Raw genomic sequence first — 26,068 nt, 5'->3', positions numbered from 1 at the left:
ACACATCCCTGGGCATTATGGGACAATTTAGCACAGCCAATCCACATTAATCTGGGAGGAAACTGGGGCATCTGGAGGAAACCCACACAGATACTGGGAGAATGTGCAAACTCCACACAGTCACCTGAGGGTGGAATCGAACCCAGGTCCCTGAAGGTGTGAGACAGCAGGGCTAACCACTGAGCCACCGTGCTATGGGGAACCTGAGGTGGGTACACTGTAGTATAATTGTAACTCCGGTGATTATGTACTGGGAGGTCAGCAGGGTCTGAGCCTTACAAATAAAAACCATTGTCTAAAAGTATCCCGGGTTTCTGGTCTGAGCGTGAATTAAGATTCAACGAGCCAATGTTGGGGCAGTGTGGTAGCATAGTGGTTATGTCACTGGGCTTGTTATCAAACATCTGGCATTGTGACGTGGGTTCAAATCTCAGTGGGGTAACTCGAGAGTTTAACATCCAGCCAAACACTGGCAACCTGTAATCGCAGCAGCAGTTCAGCTGTGTCTGTGGAGACAGTGAAGCAGAGTTAATGTTCTGGGTCAGGAAGGTCACCGGGCTCTGTTTCGGTAGACGCTACCTGACCCACTAGGTCACTCCAGCACTTTGGCGTGTTGCTTATGGAAACTGAGTTCAATGAACAGAATCGATCAGGAAGGTCATCTCAGTAATGGGGACCTTGTTCAAACCCATCTGCTTCCTCCAGGAAAGATAATCTGCCAATCTTTTCTCTTTTAATAACTATTTTTAGTGAAAAAAATGTTTTTTTCTTTACAAAATTATAAAATTACAAAATATAGAGCAACCTGAGAGTATAGCAACAGCTACAATAAACTAACTAGTCTACAAAACAAATCAAAACTAAAGTTGCTACAATTCAATAACTTACACCAGCAATGAATTAAAATTAGAATCCCTACAGTGTGGAAACAGGCCCTTCGGCCCAACAAGTCCACACCAGCCCTCTGAAGAGTAACCCACCCAGCCCATTCCCCTACCCTATTACTCTACATTTACCCCGACTAATGCATGAAACCTACAATTTCCTGAACACTATGGGGCAATTTAGCAAGGCCAATCCACCCTAACCTGCACACCCTTGGACAAAACTAGGGGGCATACGAGCAGGGAAGGGATAAATAGACAGGGTCTCTTCCCTGGGGTGGGGGAGTCCAGAACTAGAGGGCATAGGTTTAGAGTGAGAGGGGAAAGATGTAAGAGACGAAAGGGGCAACTTTTTCACACAGAGGGTGGTACGTGTATGGAATGAGCTGCCAGAGGAAGTGGTGGAGGCTGGTACAATTGCAAAATTTAAAAGGCATATGAATAGGAAGGGTTTGGAGGGATGTGGGCCGGGTGTCGGGACTAGATTGGGTTGGGATATCTGGTCGGAATAGATGGGTTGGACCGAAGGGTTATTTTCTGTGCTGTACATCTCTATGACTCTATGACAGGTGGGAGGTAGAGCAGGAGAGAACATTGCAATCTTCGCCAGCGTTATCCACAGCTCCAGGCTACAAACACCTATAGAAAGATGCATGTCATCACAACAACACTGTGTGAGCTATAACACAGTGAACAGGTTACCCGGCTGTCTGATCCAACAGTGGAAGCCTGGCTTCATCTGAGCTACTGGCATGTTAGGCCTTGTTGAAGGGTCGTTACCAAATTCAGGAGGTGGAGGTGAACATTGTGGAATGATGACAGAAAGCTATCGTTCTGCAGGTCCTTGCTCCCCTGTTTGACAGCACCCATGTCAGAATGTTAGTGAGTTTGCCTTCAGTGTGAAGTGACAGACACACCAGTACTCAGCATTCAAACAGCGTGGTGACCACAGATCACAACAGCTGCCTGCACTCATCCGAAATAATGTCTGCGAGAACCAGAAAGGAGCAAAATACGGCACAAGACTTCAAACATAGCTCTGTGCTGAGTCAATGCCAAATCGACCAAACACTGACTGCACACTGACACCTACTGGGCTCTCAGCTCAGGGCAAGAGCAGCACACCACACTCATCCAACCCACTCACAAACACAACCCAAACCTCTCCGATTTTCAACACCGGCTTGATTAATTGAATTTAAATCCCCTCAGGTGCCAGGTGGGATTCAAACCCGCAGCCCTGAAGAATTAATCCTAAGGATTAGCTAATCCTGGAGTCATAGAGATGTACGGCACGGAAACAGACCCTTCGGTCCAACTCGCCCAGGCCGACCAGATATCCTAAATTAATCCTGTCCCATTTGCCAGCACTCAGCCCATATCCCTCCAAACCCTTCCTATTCATATACCCATCCTGATGCCTTTTAAATGCTGTCATTGTACCAGCCTCCACCACTTCCTCTGGCAGTTCATTCCACACACGTACCACCCTCTGAGTGAAAAAGTTGCCCCTTTGGTCTCTTACATCTTTCCCCTCTCACCCTAAACCTATGCCCTCTTGTTCTGGACTCCCCCACCCCAGGGAAAAGACCCTGTCTGTTTATCCTATCCATGCCCCTCATGATTTTATAAACCTCTATAAGGTCACCCCTCAGCCTCCGATGACAGTACCTACCACTACGCCCCCAACCTCCTGTCACGGCACACCGCCTGAAGATATCACTTTTCAATTTCCTTTAACCTTGCGTGGCACAGACTTGCAGCCCGTCCCCAATTGCCCCTTGAGCTGTGGCATTTCCGAGAGCAGTTAGGAGTCGGCTCCCCGCCCCTCCCCAGTTGCTGCGAGTCTGGAGTCATGTGTAGACCCAGACTGGGCAAGGATGGCCGATCTCCCCTCCCCTAACCCGAGCCTGGACGGATTTGACAATATTTTACAGCAACAATTGCAGAGGTGAGTGAAATCAAATCCCTCCCTGCGGGCCCTCCCCCATCCTAGCTGCCGGGATGGGGTTTGAACCCATGAACTTGGAGTGAAAACTGTGAGGCCTTGAATTGGTGGACTATGATTGAGGTGCAAGACATTTGCAGAACAAACAGCAACAGAGATAAGCACTTGTAAAAAGGAAATGTATGGTACATTTTCACATCACTAAAACCTTCATAATTAATCCTCCCTTAAGGAACCTGTGTTACATTGAGAAAGCTCAGGGTTGGGGTTAGGGAGAGTGCTGATGTGTGAGAGGTGGCACACTGACTGGGAAGATTTCTCTTTCCTTGCTTTTGACACTAGAATTGAACTGGTGGAGGTCTGTACTGAAGGGGTTACACAGAAGTGGAATGACGATAGGTCAGAACTGAACAGGGGATTTCCAAAAGGAAACCGATTTTTTTTTTCTCTTCTGTGTGTTTTCTGTCAACTTGTGGGAGAAGGACCGACTCAAAAGAAGGACGAGATTAAGCACAGGGTGCTTTCCACTGTTAGTAAATCAGTAAACTCTGAAAGGCTTGACTGAGCCCCGAGGTAGAGCAGCCTTCTTCTGAACTGCACCGTTCACTCTGCCGTCCCTGGCAGGGAGTACCAGCCCCCCTTGCTAGGGGTTAGTACAGACTTGGCGATGGCCGTGGATGAAGCTGGGACCGAAGCAAGTGTCTCGATTTGATTTTCAGCCCACCCCTGTTATGCCACGAAGATTTTCTACAAGGTAATTGAATTCCTGCCTTCATTTAAGGTCGAGGTTAATCCGAAGCAAATGGTGAGGAATTCCCCCTCTGTGCACAGGTGGAGAATGTGGGAGCCAACTCAGGGAAAGCACGAGTGAGCGCGGTGATGGGTGTTTTCTCAGGTTTGGCAAATCCAATTATCCGAATGGCATGGGCGGGGAGTATGTCATTCGGAAAATCGAATGTTTACCCAAGCATTGAGATCTTGTTCAGATAATCTGAAATTCGGATAATTGCTGTTGGGATAATTGAGTTTGTACTGTATTTGATTAGATTCCCTACAGCCCAACAAGTCCACACCGACCCTCCGAAGAGTAACCCACCCAGACCCACTTCCCCCTGACTATGGGCCATTTAGCCTGGCCATTTCAGCTGACCTGCACATCTTGGGAGGCTTGGACTTGTGGGAGGAAACCAGAGCAAACCCACACAGACAGTCATCCAAGGCTGGAATCAAACCTGGGAACGGAGGGGAATTGTGGAATTATTGAGACCGATGGAAAATGGGAAGGTGGCCTTTAATTGCTGCAGTGGCTCTCAAAAGCTCAGGGTGCCCCAAGATAGAGCGTGGCCTCCGAATTCATTTTCGTTTGTGACATCACCGTCGCAGTGTGTGGACAGGGTGGCAGCCATCTGGTACACAGCAAGATCCCATAGTCAGCACTGTGAGAATGGCTGGGTGATCAACTTGTTGTAGTGGGGCTGGTTCAGGGGTAAACGTTTACCCAGGATACTGGGGGAGGGCTGGACCTCTGACAGCAGTGCGGCACTCCCTCAGCGCTGACCCTCTGACAGTGCGGCACTCCCTCAGCACTGACCCTCTGACAGTGCGGTACTCCCTCAGCACTGACTCTCTGACAGTGTGGCACTCCTTCAGCACTGGCCCTCCGACGGTGCGGCTCTCCCTCAGCACTGACACTCTGACAGTGCAGCACTCCCTCAGCACTGACCCTCTGACAGTGCGGCACTCCCTCAGCACTGACCCTCCGACAGTGCGGCACTCCCTCTGCACTGACCCTCAGACAGTGCTATACTCCCTCAGCACTGACCCTCTGACAGTGTGGCACTCCCTCAGCACTGCCCCTCCGACCATGCTGCACTCCCTCAGCCCTGACCCTCTGACAGTGTTGCACTCCCTCAGCCCTGACCCTCCGACAGTGCAGCACTCCCTCAGCCCTGACCCTCTGACAGTGCAGCACTCCCTCAGCACTAACCCTCTGACAGTGCAGCACTCCCTCAGCACTGCCCCTCCGACTGTGCGGCACTCCCTCAGCACTGACCCTCCGACAGTGCTGCACTCCCTCAGCCCTGACCCTCTGACAATGCAGCACTCCCTCAGCCCTGACCCTCTGACAGTGCGGCACTCCCTCAGCATTGACCCTCTGACAGTGCAGCACTCCCTCAGCACTGACCCTCTGACAGTGTTGCACTCCCTCAGCCCTGACCCTCTGACAGTGCGGCGCCCCCTCAGCCCTGACCCTCAGACAGTGCGGCGCCCCCTCAGCCCTGACCCTCCGACAGTGCGGCGCCCCCTCAGCCCTGACCCTCTGACAGTGCGGCGCCCCCTCAGTAATGACCTTGCGAGCACAAGTTGCTGACGGTCCTGGATTGTGAGAAGAGGTTGCTGCATTCTGTCTCTGAGTCGGTTGTGTTTGCGACTGTGCAGATGATACCTTTGAAATGTTCCTAGTTTGAATGCAACCGTTAAACAGCGATAGGCCACTCGTCCCTTCAAATCTGCTCCCCGATTCTGTAGAATCATGGCTGTTCATCCAACTCCATCCGCTGTTCCCAGCTTCTCTCCCATTCCCTTTGATCCATTTAGCCTTGAGAACACTATCCAAATCCTTCTTGAAAACGTTCAATGTTTTGCCCTCAATTGCTTCCTGTGGTAGAGAATTCCATAGGCTCCCCCTCTCTCTGGCTGGAGACATTTCTCCCTGTCTCAGTCCTACCCCATCTCCTTAAACTGTGACCCCCTCGTTCTTGACCCCTGGGTCATTAGGAATATCTGCCCTGTGTTTACCCTGTCCAGTCCAGTTCGATCTTTACAGATATCTACAAGGTCCACCCTCATTCTTCGGAACCCGAGAGGTTTAAATATTAAGTTAAAATGGAAATGCATTGAGTCCTAAATGTGTTCAGTGCCATGGTCTTTGTGTGGCATTTCTGTTCCCTGCCCTGGCTCGGCAAGTTGCACTCTCGCAATAAAGTTCCCTTCTTCATTACTTGTTGGGCGATAGCATAGTACAGCACAGGAACAGGCCCTTCGGCCCACTGTGTTGTCCCGAACATGACGTCAAGTTAAAATAGTCTCCGTTTAGAGGTGCCGGTGTTGGACTGGGGTGGACAAAGTTAAAAATCACAACACCAGGTTATAGTCCAAGGTTTACTTGGAAGCACTAGCTTTCGGAGCACCTTACTACTCTCTCTGGGTAAAAAATTTGCCCCTCAGACCTCCTTTGAATTTGCCCCCTCTCACCTTAAATGCACGTTACCCCCCTAGTATTAGATATTTCAACATGGAAGAAGGATTCTGACTTTCTGCCCTATCCACATCTCTCATAATTTTATAGATTTCGATCCATTCAGCCTTTGGCGCTCCCCAAAAATAATGGCCTAAGTTAGTCCAAGCTCTCCTTATTCTACTTGGTACAGACAGGGTGGGTGGAGACAAGGGTGAAGGAATCAATAACGAGAGGTCACGGGTTCAAGGTGAGAGGTGGAAAGTTTAAGGGGGATACACACGGTAAGGACTTCACACAGAGGGTGGGGGATATCTGAAACGCAGAGGCAGGCACAGTAGATTCATTTAAGATGCGTCTGGACAGATGCATGAGTAGGTGGGGAGCAGGGGGATACAGATGCTTAGGAATTGGGCGATAGGTTTAGACAGTGGATAGGCTCAGGCTTGGAAGGCCGAAGGGCAAGTTCCTGGGCTGTACATGTTCTTTTGTACTGCAGGCAGCACCCTGGCAACTCCACAGCCATGTTTTTGTGACTTTTACTCGTGGAATGTTAGCTCGGGTGGCTGGGTTAGCATTGTTCCCTCTCAGGGTGGAGCGAGCGGAGGAGAACGGGGTCCAGGGTCGAGCGATGTCAGTGATGAAGAGAGGCTGGCGAAGTGGGACTGCTGGAAGAGAAGAGATTTTCTTTTTGCGAAGGGGCTAGATCAAACCGACTGGGAGGAGCCGTGTGAACGCTCCGTGAGGAAACGAGAATCAGAGACGGGGGTCAGACAGAAATTGGCTGCAAAGAAAGAGCAAACTGTGATGTGCGAAAAGAGGTTTCCTTCTCTGAGTGAGGGGTTGGGGTGCGGAATGTAGCAGGTTGTGTTGGGGTGTTCAGGAGGACATGAGGTGGTTGTGCAAGGGTGAAAGGTGAAGAGACTGGCACAGGGTAACGGTGCTCATTTACTGCAGCAGAGATGATGGGCTGAAAGGCCTCCTTCTGTACCGTGACACTTGTGCTATTCCGAGAAGGTGGGGGTGAGCTGCCATCTCAATCCCACTGCAGTCCACATGCTGTAGGTTGACCCACAATGCCCTTAGGGAGCTTGGACCCAGTGGCTCAGAGGTTAGCACTGCTACCTCACAGCGTCAGGGACCCGGGTTCGAACCCACCCTCGGGCAACTGCCTGTGTAGAGTATACACATTCTCTCCGCGTCTGCGTGGGTTTCCTCCGGGTGCTCCAGTTTCCTCCAAACAGTCCAAAGATGTGCAGGTTAGGGTGGATTGGCCGTGCTAAATTGTCCCATAGTGTCGAGGGATGTGCAGGTTAGGGTGGATTGGCCGTGCTAAATTGTCCCATAGTGTTCCGGGATGTGCAGGTTAGGGTGGATTGGCCATGCTAAATTGTCCCATAGTGCCCAGGGATGTGCAGGTTAGGGTGGATTGGCCGTACTAAATTGTCCCATAGTGCCCACGGATGTGCAGGTTAGGGTGGATTGGCCATGCTAAATTATCCCATAGTGCCCAGGGATGTGTGGGTTAGGGTGGATTGGCCATGCTAAATTATCCCATAGTGCCCAGGGATGTGTGGGTTAGGGTGGATTGGCCATGCTAAATTGTCCCACAGTGTCCAGGGATGTGCAGGTTAGGGTGAATTGGCCATGCTAAATTGTCCCATAGTGCCCAGGGATGTGCAGGTTAGGGTGGATTGGCCGTACTAAATTGTCCCATAGTGCCCAGGGATGTGCAGGTTAGGGTGGATTGGCCATGCTAAATTGTCCCATAGTGCCCAGGGATGTGCAGGTTAGGGTGGATTGGCCATGCTAAATTGTCCCATAGTGCCCAGGGATGTGTGGGTTAGGGTGGATTGGCCATGCTAAATTGTCCCACAGTGTCCAGGGATGTGCAGGTTAGGGTGGATTGGCCATGCTAAATTGTCCCATAGTGTCCAGGGATGTGCAGGTTAGGGTGGATTGGCCATGCTAAATTGTCCCATAGTGTCCAGGGATGTGTGGGTTAGCCATAGGAAATGCAGGGATTGGGATGTGTGGGTCTGAGTGTGATGCTCCTTGGAGGGTCGGTATGGACTCGATGGGCCGAAGTGAACAATTGCACGTGTCCCATATTGTACTCAACCTGCCCCATGTTTGCCCCCTCGCTCGGCCGTTTCTGCCGATCACTGAGTTCGGTTCAGCAATCGCGAGTTTTGTTGCTGTCCAAAATAACCGAGGAAGGTCCTGTTTTTTTTGCCAGTTTAAGCTCACTCTTTCCAGGCGGCCGGGAGATGTGAATTTGGGATGGGGTATTCCGGGGCCTAGAGGGGAAATGTCAGAGCTCAGCATCACTGGGTCTTTTGGACAGCCAGTGTATCATGTGGAAACAGGCCCTTTGGCCCAACAAGTGACCCTTTGAAGAGTATCCCACCCAAACCCATTCCTCTGCATTTACTCCTGACTAATGCACCTAACCTGCACATCCCTGAACACTATGGGACAATTTAGCATGGCCAATCCACCCTAACCTGCACATCCCTGAACACTACGGGACAATTTAGCATGGCCAATCCACCCTAACCTGCACATCCCTGAACACTACGGGACAATTTAGCATGGCCAATCCACCCTAACCTGCACATCCCTGGACACTATGGGACAATTTAGCATGGCCAATCCACCCTAACCTACTCATCCCTGGACACTATGGGACAATTTAGCATGGCCAATCCACCCTAACCTGCACATCTTTGGGATTGCGGGAGGAAACTGGAGCACCCGGAGGAAACCCACGCACATACGGGGAGAACGTACAAACTCCACACACAGACAGTTGCCTGAGGGAGGAATCGAACCTGGCGCTGTGAGGCAGCGGTGCTAACCACTGAGCCACTGCCATATGGAGTTGTTTCTTGTGCATTTACAAATGTCATTTGGAGCCTCTCCCCTGATCATCGTGACAATAAGCTCTCAGATTTAATCCATTGTGCACTGGGAAATGTTTAGTGAGGTGGAACCCGCCAGCACCATGCTACCTGCTATGGACGGTGTATTTAGGGGCAGGGTTAAGCCTGACGGATAGCACACAGCCTCCAGCAGTGGAATAGCCTCCGTGGTTGCACAGAAGAAATGGTAGATTGGGCGAGAGTCAGCGCTTTGGGGAAAAAAAACAATGCAGCAACCCTCCCACCAAGATAAGACTTTTTGAACTGATGCATCGTTTGGTACATTCGCCACCCTTTGCCAGGGGATTGTCCAAACCCCTCCAGGAGCCATCAATCAAACTCCAGGAAAGTGCAGTGGGTAAGAAGCAGGAGGAGCAACTAGGCGCCGTGAAGATGTAATCCTCTTTTAATTCCATTTTCTTTCAAGGTTTCTGTTTAATTAATTTAACTAAGACGAAAGTTGGATGGAAGGAAGTGTGTGGATCCCGAAATGGCATTGTTCCTGGGTGCCGTGCTCAGAGTAGTTATGGTGTTGTGTTACCTGTAGGCATTTGGCTCATTGGTTAGCGCTGCTGCCTCATAGCGCCACGGTCCCAGGTTCGATTCCAGCCTCGGGCGACTGTCTGTGTGGTGTTTGCACATTCTTCCCGTGTCTGTGTGGGATTCCTCCCACAGGCCAAAGGCGTAGGGTGGATTGGCCATGCTAAATCACCCCGTATTGTCTGGGGATGTGTGGGTTAGCCGCAGGAATAGGGTGATGGGTCTGGGTGGGATGCTCTTTGGTGTGGATTGGATGGGCTGAGTGGCCTGCTTCTACAATGTAGGGATTCTATGACCTGAAGTGCCAGCAGAGGAACTATCAGTAGTTGTGATGGTTTTTTGAGAGTAGGTCATGTGTCGAGTTGAGGTTCTTTCAGATGCTCTGTGATAGGTGGTATTAAGGCATGACAGAAACCAATAAAAAGCTGGAGAAACTCTGTAGGTTGGCCAGCACCAGTACAAAGCGAGAAAACAAATCAGAGTTGATATTTGGAGTCCAGAACTGAAGAAAGGTCAGTGGACTTGAAACGTGACCTCTGATTCTCTCTCCACAGATTCTGCCGGACCTGCTGAGTTTCTCCAGCATTTCCCTTGCTTGATTCAGGTCTGCAGTGTATGGTCTAGATTAAGGCGGTACTTGTGGTGATGAGTTTGGGAAGAAATCGATGATTCCAGCCTTGGGGGGGGTCCCTTGAAAACTCTGCAGCATCATCTCACCTTTTGCCGGTGAGTTAATGGCTTGTGGGTGAGTGATCACAGGATTCGACCCAGGACGACTGGGGACTAATAAGGAAGATCTTCACCTTGTTAATGAACCTTTTACCCAGTGTACTTGTGTGACAGACTAAAGACGGGGAGTTGATGCAAGCGTTCTTTAGTTAACTCTTTAGGTACCATGACTCAGTACAAAACATGCATTCTTTGCAACATTTACATTTCACTTCCTCTAACTTCTACTTTAACTATCTTCATTTAAATTCACTTTAGAACATCGAGCCCTGGAACAGGCCCTTCGGCCCACAATGTTATGTTGAACGTGACGCCAAATTAAACTAATCCCTTCTGCCTGCCCTTGGTCCATACCCCTCCTTTCCCTGCATATCCATCTGCTTATCTAAAAAAACACCCCTATTGTATCTGCCCCCACCACCATCACCCCTGGCATTCCAGACTCCTATCACTCTAGATCATAGAATCCCTACAGTGTGAAACAGGCCCTTCAGCCCAACTGGTCCACACTGACCCTCTAAAGAGTATCCACCCAAACCCCTTTCCCATTACTATACCTTTATCCCTGACTAATGCACCTAACCTACACATCCCTGGTAATTTAGCATGGTCAATCCACCCTAACCTGCACATCACTGGGCACTATGGGACAATTTAGCATGGCCAATCCACCCTAACCTGCACATCCCTGGGCACTATGGGACAATTTAGCACGGCCAATCCATCCTAACCTGCACATCCCTGGGCACTATGGGGTCTTTCGGAATTCTTTCGGTTGTCAATGAATCAGCCAAGGCCTGGTCACACATTCAGTCCCAGTCAATGGCGTTTATGAGTGAACAATTCCGGAAAATCGTGGATGGAGTGGATGTGGCGCCAATCGAGCTGGGGTTGTTTTGCCCTGGATAGTGTCAAGCGCCTTGTGTGTTGTTGGGGCTGCTCCTATCCAGGACAAGTGGGGAGTATTCCAGGTTTGTGCGAAGATTTGTAGCTCGGGTGCTCGTTGTTGTGGTTCTGTTCGCTGAGCTGGAAGTTTTTGTTGCAAACGTTTCATCCCCTGGCTAGGAGACATCATCAGTGCTCTGGAGCCTCCTGCGAAGCACTTCTTTGATGTTTCTTCCGGTATTTATAGTGGTCTGTCCTTGCCGCTTCCGGGTGTCAGTTTCAGCTGTCCGCTGTAGTGGTTGGTATATTGGGTCCAGGTCAATGTGTTTGTTGATGGAGTTTGTGGATGAATGCCATGCCTCTAGGAATTCCCTGGCTGTTCTCTGTCTGGCTTGCTCTATGATAGTAGTGTTGTCCCAGTCGAATTCATGTTGCTTATTGTCTGCGTGTGTGGCTACTAGGGATAGCTGGTTGGGTCGTTTCGTGGCTAGTTGATGTTCATGTATGCGGATTGTTAGCTGTCTTCCTGTTTGTCCTATATAGTGTTTTCTGCAGAAAACACTCATGTCTTTTAGATTACTTACAGCGTGGAAACAGGCCCTTCGGCCCAACAAGTCCACACTGACCCGCCGAAGCGCAACCCACTGGGGTGGACCAAGTTAAAAATCACTCCACACCAGGTTATAGTCCAACAGGTTTATTTGGAAGCACTAGCTTTCGGAGCACCGCCCCTTCATCAGGTGGTTGTTTTGCAACTCTCTGTCTAATGAAGACCAGGACCACAGTGACATTGATACCTTGGAGAGACTTAGTTGTCTGATTTTCTTCAGATGACCTACTGGCATGTAATAATTTTTAATAGTTCCAGTACTATTATGTGCAGTTCTGGCCTCCTTATCTGAGGAAAGATGTTCTGGCTACAGAGGGAGTATAGCTCAGGTTTAGCAAATTGATTCTTAGCATGGCAGTATTGATAAGTGGAGAGAGACTGGGCTGAAGTTGAGCAGAATTAGGGTGAAATCTCATTGAAACCTATAAGATGCGAACAGGACTAGACAGGATAGGCACAGGAAGGATGTTCCTGATGACAAGGGAGTCCAGAACCAGGGGGTCCCAGTTTAAGGATGCGGGGTAGGACTAAGATGGGGAGAAATGTCTTCACCCAGAGAGTGGGGAGAGAGTAGGACAGAAATTGGGAACCGCAGACTGAGTTGAACTTTTGCTCAACACGAGTGGATGGAATGGCCCTTTGTAGTGGTTTTTGAAAACCCCATGAGGCTTTTTTATCCAGGCTGAAGTGCTTCCCTGTGTTGTTTGAACAGGATAGATTCCTGCAGCGAGCTGATCGTGTCAGGCAATGTACCTCAGACCAATGTGGAAAACCCCTTCACTCTGACGCAGTGAGAGACACGCACAGAGCTCACAGGCCCAGGCATCAGCTCCCCGACCCCATTCTGCACATTCCACACAGAGACAGACACGCACTCCCACACACACATACACACACACACACACACACACACATAAAGACAGACAAACAAACACACAGACACACACACAGACACATGCTCACACACATATACAAACAGACAAACACATACGCTCGTTCACACATACATACAGACACACGCTCTCACACACATACAGACAGACACACATAAAGACACACGTAAAGACACACCCACACATACAGACACACACACACATAAAAACACTCACTCACACACACATGCAGACAGACAGACAGACAGACACACACACGCTCACACACATACAGACAGACACACATACAGACACACCCACACATACAGACACACACACACACATTCACATAAAGACAGACAAACAAACACGGACACACAAACAGACACATGCTCACACAAATATACAAACAAACAAACGCATACTCGCTCACACACACATACAGACAGACCCACATACAGACACACCCACACATACAGACACACCCACACATACAGACAGACCCACATACAGACACACCCACACATACAGACACACCCACACATACAGACAGACCCACATACAGACACACCCACACATACAGACACACACACATACAGACAAACACACACATACAAACAAATACACACAGACACACACATGCAGACAGACAGACAAACATACACGCTCACAAACACACATTCAGACAGGCACACACACACACATATAGACACACCCACACATACTGACACACATGCACACACAGACACATAGACACACATACAGACATACCCACACAGACAGACATACACACACACATACAGACAGACAAACAAACACACACGCTCACAAACACACATACAGACAGGCACACACACACACATATAGACACACCCACACATACTGACACACATGCACACACAGACACATAGACACACACACACACACACGCACAGACACACACACAGTCACATACACACACACAGACACACACACATGCATGGACACACACACAGACATACACATGTACTGACACACACGCTCACACACCTACAGACACATGCTCACACACATACACACACACAGACACGCATGCACACATTCACACACACTCACAAAGATACACACACAGATACAGAGCAGAGAGGGACACAGACACATAGAAACACACGCATTGACAGGCACACTCATAGAATCACACACATAGACAGGCACACACATAGACAGGCAAATACATAGAATCACACACATAGACAGGCACACACATAGACACACACATAGACAGGCACACATAGAAACACTCACATAGACAGGCACACACATAGAAACACACACAACAGACATACAGACGACATAGTGTGGCATTTCCTGGATGTTACAGAGAGGTTTTGCCCTGAGTGGTCTGCTCCCCCTGGATCTGTTGGTTGCAAAGGCCTTCACTCCAGGTCACCTCCCGGGATGAGGTTCTTGGTGCGGAATTCTGACATCCCCGCCCCATTGTCCAGGAGCAGCCAATCAGAGGCCCGCAGCTGCTCAGCACTGCCTCCAGGGAAGTGGGGCAGCTGCCGGTACTGCAACCGTCAAGGCCCCGAATGGCTGAGGGAGTGGGGGACCATGGGAGTGAGAGCAGGGATGGAATGGTCGCTGATGGGGGAATGGGAAGCTTGGCCCAACCAAACCTCACCAGGATCATCAGAACCGGTGTGAAACACAAATGGGCAGCTTTGTACGTTGCAAGTAAGTTTGTATGTTTTTACCCTTATTCTGGGCAAGGAGGGCAGTTGCTCTGCATCCCTAATTGCCCCTTGAATCGAGTGTCTCGCTTGGCCGTTTCAAAGGGCAGTTAAGAGTCAGCCACATTGCTGTGGGTCTGGAGTCACACATAGTCAGATTTCCCTCTGCAAAGGACTTCACTGAACCAGCCGCATTCTTGTAACCAACAGCGCTTACCATTTTTATAGAAATTCCAGATGATATTTTCATTGAATTTGAATTTCATCATCTCTCAGTGGGGAGGCTGAAATGTTGCTCCTGGAAATGTGAACCTGAGGATTCGGGCTGCGTCACTGACCAGTCTCCCCTCCCCTCCTGGGTGGGATGAAACATGTTCAAAACACGACGGCTCCTCTCCAGTACGTGTGGGAGATGAGTTCGCTCAGCAGGTCTGAGACTACACACTGTGTGGAAACAGGCCCTTCGGCCCAATAAGTCCACACCGACCCTCCGAAGAGTAACCTACCCTGATCCATTCCCCTACCCTATATTTCCCCATGACTAATGCTCCTAACCTGCACATCCCTGAACACTATGGGACAATTTAGCATGGCCAATCCACCCTAACCTGCACATCCCTGGGCACTATGGGACAATTTAGCATGGCCAATCCATCCTAACCTGCACATCCCTGGGCACTATGGGACAATTTAGCACGGCCAATCCATCCTAACCTGCACATCCCTGGTCACTATGGGACAATTTAGCATGGCCAATCCACCCTAACCTGCACATCCCTGGTCACTATGGGACAATTTAGCATGGCCAATCCACCCTAACCTGCACATCCCTGGACACTATGGGACAATTTAGCACGGCCAATCCACCCTAACCTGCACATCCCTGGACATTATGGGACAATTTAGCATGGCCAATCCACCCTAACCTGCACATCCCTGGGCACTATGGGACAATTTAGCACGGCCAATCCACCCTAACCTGCACATTTTTGGGGGTCACCTCCCTCCTGCCATATTTGGCTGTTGGTCAAGCATCTGCTGGCATGGTGGCTCAGTGGTTAGCGCTGCTGCCTCACGGGGCCAGGGAGCCAGGTTCGATTCCACCCTCAGATGGCTGGCTGTGATGAGTTTGCACGTTCTCCCAGTGGGTTTCCTCCAGGTACTCCAGCTTCCTCCCACAGTCCAAAGCTCTGCAGGTTAGGGTGGATCAGCCTTGCCCCGTAGTGTCCAGGTTAGATGGGTGAGCCCTGGGAAATTCAGGGTGACAGGGATAGACTGGAATGCTCTTTCGAGGGTCAGTGCAGACTTGACGGGCTGATTGGCCACATTGTAGAGTTCATAGAATCCCAACAGTGTGGAAACAGGCCATTCAGCCCATCGAATCCACACCAACCCTCTGGGGAGCTTCTTATCCTATATCTGTAAACCTAATTTCTCATGACCAATCCACCCTAATTTGCACATTTTTGGACTGTGGGAGGAAACCGGAGCACCCGGAGGAAACCCACGCAGACACGGGGAGAATGTGCAAACTCCACACAGACAGTCGCCCGAGGGTGGAATCAATCTGGTGTCCATGGTGCTGTGAGGCAGCAGTGCTAACCATGGAGCCACTGTACCATCTGTGAGGATTATATGACTCTCATCTTGTTTTCACCTCCCTGTCCAGCCCCTTCCATCTCCAGCCCTCCAATACCTCTTCATCCCCCTCATTGAGGTTTCCTGGCAACCACAGAGTCTATTACTCCACCGCCAGTGTCCCTGGCTCCAACCACACACTTTCCCTACTCCCAACACCTCTCTGTCTCGCGCTCTCTCTCTCTCTCTCTCTCGCTCTGTCTCTCGCTCTCTCTCTCTCTCATTCTCTCTCTTGCTCTCTTCCTCTCTCTCTCGCTCTCTCTCCCTCTCTGTCGCTCTCTCTCTCTTTCTCTCTCTCTCTTTCTCGCTCTCCCTCTCGCGCTCTCTCACTCTCTCACTCTCTCGCTCTCTCTCGCGCTCTCTTTCTCTCTCTCTTTCTCTCTCTCGCTCTCTGTTGCTCTCTCTCTCTTTCTCTCTCTCTCTCGCTCTCCCTCTCGCACTCTCTCACTCTCTCGCTCTCTCTTGCTCTCTTGCTCTCTCGCTCTCTCTTTCTCTCTCTCTCTCGCTCTCTCTCTCTCTCTCGCTCTCCCTCTCGCTCTCTCTCTCTCGCGCGCTCTCTCTCTCTCTCGCTCTCTCTCTCTCTCTCTCTCTCTCGCTCTCCCTCTCGCTCTCTCTCTCTCGCTTGCTCTCTCGCTCTCTGTCGCTGTCTCTCTCTCTCTCGCTGTCCCTCTCTCTCGCTCTCTCTCTCTCTCTCTCTCTCTCTCTCTCTCGCTCTCCCTCTCGCTCTCTCTCTCTCGCGCGCTCTCTCTCTCTCTCGCTCTCTCTCTTTCTCTCTCTCTCTCGCTCTCCCTCTCGCTCTCTCTCTCTCGCTTGCTCTCTCGCTCTCTGTCGCTGTCTCTCTCTCTCTCGCTGTCCCTCTCTCTCGCTCTCTCTCTTTCTCTCTCTCTCTCGCTCTCTCTCTCGCTCTCTCTCGCTCTCTTGCTCTCTCATTCTCTTTCCTCTTTTGAGGTGCTCTTGAAAACCTAACTGTTTTAGTCACCTATCCGAACGACATCCTTATGCCAATAGCTCCACCTTCAAATTTAGATTGCAGAAATCCTAAAAGCACTTTGGGATGTTACATTGATGGTGTCAGACAAATAAAATCCACTGTTGTTCACAGTAAAGTACCTTTTGAGGCACAACAATTCTCTGGTACAATTGGAGCCTGACTAAGTAGGCCGTGGGCCTAGACATGGGATTCTTGGTACACTAACATCTGGTCAATAAAAGCCAATACATGTTAGAACAGGCTTGAGGGGCAGAATGGCCTGCTCCTGCACTGCCAGTGCTTTTTAGTATCGTGATGTTAATGTTTGTTTTACTCTCTCCCTCCCTCTGTGTTTCCCAGCGTGTCCAGAGAGCGTTAATGGCGGCCGGAAGTGGTTCAGACAGGTCAAAGCCGTGCTTGTACCGACCTGTGAAGGAGGCTCCCACCAGCGCCTCGTGTAGGCCTCACCAGATCCCGGGAGCCGAGCTCCCTGAAGGGGGCTACTCTGAAGAGTTTGTTCAGGCCGTCGACAGCAAGTACAGATGTGAGCATTGCCAGCGGGTGCTGCGCAATGCCAAGCAGACTGAGTGTGGGCACCGCTTCTGTGAAAGCTGCCTCAGCGCCCTTCTCAGGTAGGCCCAGGGTGTCCGTGGGAGATAAACAGGGGCGGGGGTGCAATAAAGCCTCTTTCAGACACGGGAGGCCACCCTTTGTGGGATCCTGCTGTGCACAAACAGGCTGCCACCTTTCCTTACACTCGCATGGAAACAGGAGTAGGCCATTCGGCCCCATTCCTCCATTCATTCGACTATCCTTCAATCCAACATTCTCAGTTTCTGCTTATCTCCGTTCGAAAAGCTTTACTCTAAGGCTGTGCCCTTGGGTCCTATCTCCCCGACCATAGAGATGGTCCCCTTCGGTCCAACTCGTCCGTGCTGACCAGATGTCCTAACATGCTGTAATGTTCTATATTTTATGTAGGTTAGATGGTCGTTCGATTGGTTGTACAAGTTGGCGCAACAGCTAAGGCCGAAGGGCCTGTACTGCACTGTAATCTTCAATGTTCTATGTTCTATTCCTGCTTCTTCTCCATGTCCCTCATAAAATCTAAAAGAAAGATCACCTCAGGGAATAGTTGACCCAAAGGGTCTGTTTCCGTGCTGTATGACTCCATGACTGTGACTCTGACTCTGCCTCCATGGGAGAGAACTCCAAATCTTTTGAGTCACCAAAGAGTTCCATCATTTCAGTCCCATATGGTCCAACCCATAATCCAAGACTGTGTCCGACAGAGGATCCCTGGTTCCTCTCTCTCTCTCCACGGATGCGGCCAGACCTGCTGAGTTTCTCCAGCGATTTCTCTTCTTGTTGTAAATATGTCACTCACTTTACGAAGTGGTCCAGCTGTGTGACAGTTTGGACACGGCGAAACGTTCCAATCCCTCTGGAATGCTTTGAGGATTTCTCACGCATTTTAGAATTTCCCTTCCTAATGGAAAGGCCGCGATCGTGTTGGGTTGTTGCGAAGGGAAAACTCGCTGAGTTCATTTGTGGCCTGGGGTGAAACATTCAGATGTAAGCTATTTACAGCCTGAGATCTCCTTACTCCCTGATGTTAGCTTTCCAACTGTGTCAAACTGCACTGACCAGGTTGGGAATCTATCCGGAACACTGTGGATAATGTTCACCAAACAGATGCCTGGGATTATCCCAGGAAAACTGGGAATTTATTCAATGAAATTCCAAAGAACGAGATGTGATCTCATTGATATACACAACTTTCCAAGTCAGGGAGCTGCATGGAGTCCTACAGTGTGGAAACCGACCCTTCGGTCCAACTCATCCATGCTGACCAGATATCCTAAACCGATCTACTCTCCTTTGCCAGCACTTGGGCCATATCCCTGTAAACCCTTCCTATTGGTGTACCCATCCCAGATGCCTTGCCCTGGGCTGGGTTAAAGTAGGGCACTCTCACAGAATCAGGGGGCGATTGTGTTGGACTGGAATGAGGAGGAACACTGGGTCCTTCAGAATTCTCTGTCTCACAGGACCGCGGAAGCTCAATCACCAAGTACATTTCTGACTAATAGAATCCCTACAGTGGAGAAGCAGGCCATTCGGCCCGTCAAGTCCACACCGATCCTCAGGGAGAGCAGCCCACCCAAACCCACGCCCCCTATCCTATAACCCTGCGTTTCCTACGTCCAATCCACCCAACCTACACATCCCTGGACAACGGCCAACTTCGATGGCCTAGCCGGCGCATCTTTGGACTGTGGGAGGAAACCGGAGCAAACCCACGCAGACACGGGGAGAACGTGCAAACTCCACACAGACAGTCGCCCGAGGCTGGAATCGAATCCAGGCACTGTGAGGCAGCAGTGCTAACCACTGAGCCACCGGACTGCTCTAGGAGACCAAGGCTGATAGATTTCTAGAGAAGGGGCCTAAGGGGCAACGTTTCCACACAGAGGGTGGGGTGTGTGTATGGAATGAGCTGCCAGAGGAAGTGATGGAGGCTGGTACAATGACAACATTTAAAAGGCATCTGGATGGATATATGAATAGGAGACATTTAGAGAGACATGAGCCAAAAGCAGACAATTGGGACTAGTTTAGATTAGGAGACCTGGTCAGCATGAATGAGGTGAGCCGAAGGGTCCATTCTCTCTGACTCTATATCAATAGATAAGAAGGTATTGCAGCAGATACTACAATCCTATTGAATGCTAGAGCGGACTTGAGGGGCCGAATGGCCTCCTCCTGTTCCTGTGGTCCTAAATTCCTTTGTTCACCTTCCAGACTGCAGCAATCCACGACGGTCCACAGTTATCAGCATTTCAGAGCAACAGCAGCTCCTTCGAAAGGATCTTTCCAAACCCCTAATAGTGCCTTCCCCCAGCCCCCTCAAGGGCTATTAGGAAGGGGCAATAAATGTTGGGCCTCATGCCAAGGAGTGACCACATCTCATGAATGAATATAAAGAGAAGTGTACTGCCTGGGCCGTGATAGGAGACTGGGATCAATTGTGCTGATGTTGTTAATGTGTGTCCATAGGGGGAGAAGGTAAAGGTGCAGAATTAGGCCATTTGGCCCATCCAGCCTGCTCCCCCATTCATAGAACATCGAACAGAGAACGAACAGCTCAGAACAGGCCCTTCGGCCCTCGATGTTGCTCCAACCTGTGAACTAATCTAAGCCCATCCCCCTACACTATCCCATCATCATCCATGTGCTTATCCAAGGATTGTGTAAATCTCCCTAATGTGGATAAGTTAACTACATTGCCAGGCAGGGCATTCCACGCCCTGACCACTCGCTGAGTAAAGAACCTGCCTCTGACATCGTCTTCAATCTATCACCCCTCAATTTGCAACGATGCCTCCATGTAGAAGCTGACGTCATCACCCTAAGAAAAAGACTCTCTCTGTCTACCCTATCCAATCCTCTGATCATCTTTTATGTCTCCATTAAATCCCCTCTTAGTCTTCTTCTCTCCAATAAGAACAGACCCAAGTCTCTCAGCCTTTCCTCGTAAGACCTTCCCTCCAGACCAGGCAACATCCTGGTAAATCTCCTCTGCACCTTTTCCAATGCTCCCACATCCTTCCTGTAATGGGGCGACCAGCCATTCAATCATGGCTGGTATGTTTCTCAACCCCATTCTCCCCTTTAAGCCTTAATTCCCTTAACAATCAAGAAACTATCTATCTCTGTCTAAATGACGCGGCCTCCACAGCCCTGCGTGGCAATGAGTTCTACACATCGCCCATCCTCTGACTCCTCTTCATCTTGGGTCCAAAGGGTCATCCCTTCCCTCTAAGGCTGGGCGGGTCAGGATGGCGCGAGTGCTTTGAGGGGATTTGCCTGTTGAGTTGGGAGTCAGTCTCTTTGGTTGGGAGAGAGGGAGGGAGGGAAATTCCTCACCCTCTCCGCCACCGATGCTCGGTCGCAGCATTGGGTGCCATCTACAAGATGCACTCACCAAAGACTGCACCTTCCAAACTCATGACCACTTCCGTCCAGGAGGACACACATTTGGCATCGTCCCCTTGACAACAGAAAGCAATGTTGGTAATGAAGGGCCCCTGCATACTGGTGGGTAACCATCAGATACTGGCGGTCACACACCCATCTTGGGGAAATGGATAAAATCATGATTCCAACGGGGTTTAACAATGATTTAGGTGTCCTGTTACTCAGTTGTAACACGCTGCGATCTTTATTTCTAGGATTCCCGGTCAGGTTTGCCCAGCTGATCAACAGCTTCTGGACAACACGGAGGTAAATACAAGCAAACAAGTCCTTTCTCCCCCTCTGTCCTGTGCTGTCCATCCTGTATTAGCTTGTGGAAGGGGGAGGGGTTGGGGGAAGGTTGGTAAAGTTTTAACATCACTCCAAGGGGCAGGGCTCTGGGGATGTGAGTTCAAACCCCACCCTGGGTAACTCAGAATCCCTACACAGCGTGGAAGCAGGCCATTTGGCCCATCGAGTGCCACACCGACCCTCCAAAGAGCATCCCACCCAGGATCATTCCCCCCCTCCACCTTCATCCCTGTAGCCCTACATTTCCAGTGGCCAATCCACCCTAACCTGCACATCTAACAGGCGGGTTTGGTGGCTCAGTGGTTAGCACTGCTGCCTCACAGCACTAGGGTCCCATGTTCAATTCCACACTCTGGTGATTGCCTGTGTGGAGTTTGCACATTTGAGGGCTCCTGTTTCCTCCCACAGTCCAACGATGTGCGGGTCAGGTGAATTGGTCATGCTAAATTGCCCCATAGTGTTATGGCGCATTAGTCAGAGGGGGTTGGGTTGCTCTTTGGAGGGTCGGTGTGGACTTGTTGGGCCGAAGGGCCTGTTTCCAGGCTGTATGGAATCTAATCTAATCTAATCCATATCCACTATGGGACAATTTAACAAGGCCAATCCTCCCTGGACTGTGGGAGGAATCTGGAGAACCCCCACACAGACACGGGGAGAATGTGCAGACTCCACACAGGCAGTTGCCTGAGGGTGGAATCGAACCCAGGTCCCTGGCGCTGTGAGGCAGCAGTGCTAACCACTGAGCCACCGTGCTGGCAGGAATTTGAATTTAATTAAGACAACTGAAAGCTCGCGTCAACAATGGCGTCTGCAAAGCTATCACTGATTGACGAAGGAAATCTTACCCAGTCTGGCCTCCATGTGACTCCAGACCGACAGCGATGAGTTTGACTCTTTAACTGCTCTTTGAAGTGGCCCGAGCAAGTCACTCAATTCAAGGGACCATTAGGGACAGGTAACTAAATGCCAAGTGTTGCCTGCAATTGCTGCAAAAGAGTTTTAAAAGGTTCCTCATTCAACAATGTCTCTGATTCGGGCCTCTGAACCTTGCTTTGGAGCACTGTGCTGCTTTTTCAGTCCCTCACTGTCTAACAAGCTCCAACATGACAACTCTCTGAGATCCTCGTCATTTGCCAGCGTTTTGGCTCCTTACACATTGTAGTCGCTCCTCCTTGTGCCTTCAGTTGTCCTGCCCTCTGGAATTCCCCTGCACTCAACCTTTCCCTGAAGACACTCCTAAAGCCATAGAGTCACACGGAATGGAAACGGACCCTTCGGCCCACCCAGTCCATGCCGACCAAACTAAACTAGTCCCACCTGCCTGCTCCTGGCCCATATCCCTCCAAACCCTTCCCTATTCATGTAATTACCTAAACGCCTTTTAATTGTAACTACACCCACATCCACCATTTCCTCTCGACCACACACAGACCACTCTCTGTGTAAAAAAAGTTGCCCCTTGTGTCTTTTTTAAACCTTTCTCTGCTCACCTTTATAATACTCTCCATGGTCTAGAAGTCCCCCACCCTGGGGAAAAGACACCTGCCCTTCATGGTTTTATAAGATCAGAGGAACTGGGAGCTGGAGGAGGCCATCCTGCCCCTCAGCCCAATCCCCCATTCAGTAAGATCACGGCTGATCTTTTCACTGACTCAGTTCCACTTACCCGCCCTCACATTATAACCCTGAATTCCTTTACTATTCAAAACATTATCTACCATAGATTAGATTCCCTATAGTGTGGAAACAGGCCCTTTGGCCCAACCAGTCCATACCGACCCTCCAAACAGTAACCCACCCACACCCATTTCCTTCTGACTAACACTATGGACAATTTAGCATGGCCAATCCACCCTGACCTGCACATCTTTAGACTGTGGGAGGAAACCGGAGCACCCAGACACTGGGAGAATGCATAAACTCCACAAACAGTCACCCAAGGGTGGAATCGAACCTGGGACCCTGGTGCTGTGAGGCAGCAGTACTAACCACTGTGCTGTCCTAAAGCATTTAAAATGCTTTAAAAGCCTTTACTGAGGAACTCTCAACAACTTCACTGTGCTGGGAATTCCACAGATTCACAACCCTCTCGGTAAATAAGTTCCTTCTCAATTCTGTCCTAAATCTGCTTCCCCTGATTCTGAGGCTATGCTCTATTGTCCTCGTTTCACTCTTCAGTGGAAACGTCCTCTCTACTTCTACCTGATCTATTCCCTTCATCATTTTATGTTTCTATAAGATCCCCCCTCATTCTTTTAAATTCCAATGAATATAATCCCAGTCTACTCAGTCTCTCCTCATAAGCCAACCCCCTCAACTCCAGAACCAGCCTAGTGACCCTCCTCTGCACACCCTCCAGGGCCAGTACATCCTTTCTCAAGTAAGGAGACCAAAACTGTACACAGTACTCCAGGTGTGGCCTCACCAACACCCTGTACAGCTGCAGCATAACCTCCTTGCTTTTAAACTCCATCCCCTTTAGCAATAAAGGACAAAATTCCATTTTATAAACCTTTACAAGATTAGATTAGAATCCCTACAGTGTGGAAACAGGCCCTTCACCCAACAGGTCCACACTGACCCTCCAAAGGGTATCCCACCCAAGCCCATTCCCCTACCCCATTAATCTACATTTGCTCCTCACTAACTAACGCATCCTTGAACACTCTGGGCAATTTAGCATGGACAATTCACCCTAACCTACACATCTTTGGACTGTGGGAGGAAACCCATGCAGATATGGGGAGAGTGTGCAAACTCCACACAATCAGTTGCCCGAGGCTGGAATTGAACCTGGGACCCTGGTGCTATGAGGCAGCAATGCTAACCACTGAGCCACCGTGCCACACCTGTTGATGAGCCTGGACGCCTAAACTCTGACACAGTTGTAACATGTCTCACAAAGCAGTAACCCTCCCTCCTTTAAATAGCTCGATACATTCCATTGTTCCACATCACAAGAGGGATGTGGCACACAAAGGACACCATTCGTGCCATCAGGACTGTGATATCTCTTTGAAGAAAAACTTTTCAATTAGTCACGCTTGCCTTCCCTTTCCCCACAGGCCTGCAGTGTTCTTGTTTTCAGCCACACACCCACTCCACTGTCAAAACATAAACTGTAGGACACTGGGTGGCACGGTGGCTCAGTGGTTAGCACTGCCACCTTGTTGCACTAGGGACCCGGGTTCAATCCCACCCTTGGGTGACTGCCTATGTGGAATTTGTATGTTCTCCCTGAGTCTGCATGAGTTTCCAATGGGTTCGCTGGTTTCCTCCCACAATCCAAAGATGTGCAGTTAGTGTGGATTGGCCATGGGAAATTGTCTGCAGTGTCCTGGGATATATCATGGGAAGTATGGGTGGAATGCTCTTTGGAGGGTTAGTGTGGACTTGATGGGCTGAATGGCCTGACCCCATGCTGTAGGAAGTCTCTGACAAATGCAGAAGGAGACCATTTGGTGTGCCTTTTCTCCACAGACTCCTCTGATTGGTTCTATTTAAATGCGTGAATGTCTGAAATGTGTTCCAAACTACGTTTAATAAATAAAAAGAGCTTTGCCCCACTCTCCTTGTGGTTCAAGTCTCTTGCCTTTGAGTTCCGAGGGCACAGGCTTCGATTTCCTCTGTAGGCCGCAAGTGCCAAACTCTTACCATGCAGCGCTGAGGGAGTGCTGCCCGGTCAGAGGTGGGTGGGCCGTTACATGACATCCGTGTCCCCTCAGGTCAATGTAAAAGATCCACCTGGGGCTATTTTGAAGGTAATCCAACATTCCTCCCAGCCAACATTCATCCTTAAATCGACACCAGAAGAGAAAGCAGATTGTTGTCATAAAATAGAATCTCTACAGTGTAGATAGAGGTCAGGACATTCATAACCCTGCATTTCCCATGCCTAACCCACCTATCCCTGGACAATTTCCCATGGCCAATCCACCCTAACCTGCACATCATTGGACTCTGGGAGGAAACTAGAGCACCCACAGGAAACCCACGCAGACACAGGGGGACCATGTAAACTCCACACAGACAGTTGCCTGAGGCTGGGATCGAACCCAGGCCCCTAGCACTGTGAGGCAGCAGTGTTAACCACTGAGCCATCGTTACCACAGTGACTACAAGAGGTATTTTTTAAAATTAAATGGGACGTAGGTGTCACTGGGCAAGGCCAGCATTAGTTGCCTGACCCCAAATGCCCCGTAAACGTTAACCCCATTGAACTGGTTCGCTTTCAGAGGGCAGTTACACTCCGGAGAGGTGCTACAGGAATGCAGAATCCGCTGAGAGAAAGCAGCTGGTTCGAGAGCAGACTGTCATTGTCCCGAGATCTGCCACCATTGAGCTCAACCAAGGAGGGAGTGGGGGTGAGGTGTTGTACCACCTTGTTAATTGCCCCTGGACGGGGCTGGGTGGAGGGAGATCATCATCAAATGCGGAGCCTTTTACAAACTCCCGCGCTGTCCCTCCCCAGGTGTTCAACGATAATTGCTGCCGGAAGGAGATCTTGAAGTTGCTGATTCACTGCAGGAACAGGAAGGCAGGTTGTCAACAGCAAATGGCCCTGGGATCTTTGGAGGTAAGGCTCAACAATTGGCTAATTGTGTGTTCAAAGGGTTAAAGCAATCCAAAGAGCTTCAAACACCCACGTTGCTGTGGTCACTTGGGAAGGGGAGGTGGAGTTGCAGGGAGACAGGATCGTGAAGAAGGTGTTTGGTACGCCTGTCTTTATTGGTCAGTGTGTTGAGTATAGGAGTTGGGAGCTCCTGTCACATCTTGTCATGACGTTGGT

At 50.0% G+C, this 26,068-nt stretch overlaps 1 protein-coding gene across 2 annotated transcripts in view; it reads left to right on the top strand.

Annotated features, from left to right (window-relative positions):
• The first annotated feature begins 3,322 nt into the window (after positions 1-3,322).
• LOC132836696 (TNF receptor-associated factor 3-like) overlaps positions 3,323-26,068 on the top strand; it is a 61,088-nt gene continuing 38,342 nt past the window's right edge. Inside the window, exons 1-4 of one of the 2 annotated variants that reach the window (XM_060856098.1) lie at positions 3,323-3,586; positions 17,311-17,582; positions 21,186-21,237; positions 25,751-25,855. In XM_060856098.1, the coding sequence (XP_060712081.1) occupies positions 17,329-17,582; positions 21,186-21,237; positions 25,751-25,855 (411 nt within the window). In that variant the 5' untranslated portion in view covers positions 3,323-3,586; positions 17,311-17,328. Of the gene's footprint in view, positions 3,587-14,266; positions 14,347-17,310; positions 17,583-21,185; positions 21,238-25,750; positions 25,856-26,068 lie in introns of those variants that run through there. The other variant, XM_060856099.1, reaches the window with a different exon arrangement.

The sequence above is a fragment of the Hemiscyllium ocellatum genome, chromosome 47 (genome assembly GCF_020745735.1).
Source record: "Hemiscyllium ocellatum isolate sHemOce1 chromosome 47, sHemOce1.pat.X.cur, whole genome shotgun sequence".
NCBI classification, from domain to species: Eukaryota; Metazoa; Chordata; class Chondrichthyes; order Orectolobiformes; family Hemiscylliidae; genus Hemiscyllium; species Hemiscyllium ocellatum.
The sequence above is the reverse complement of the archived record's forward strand: the minus strand, read 5'-3'. Positions and strand labels throughout refer to the sequence as shown.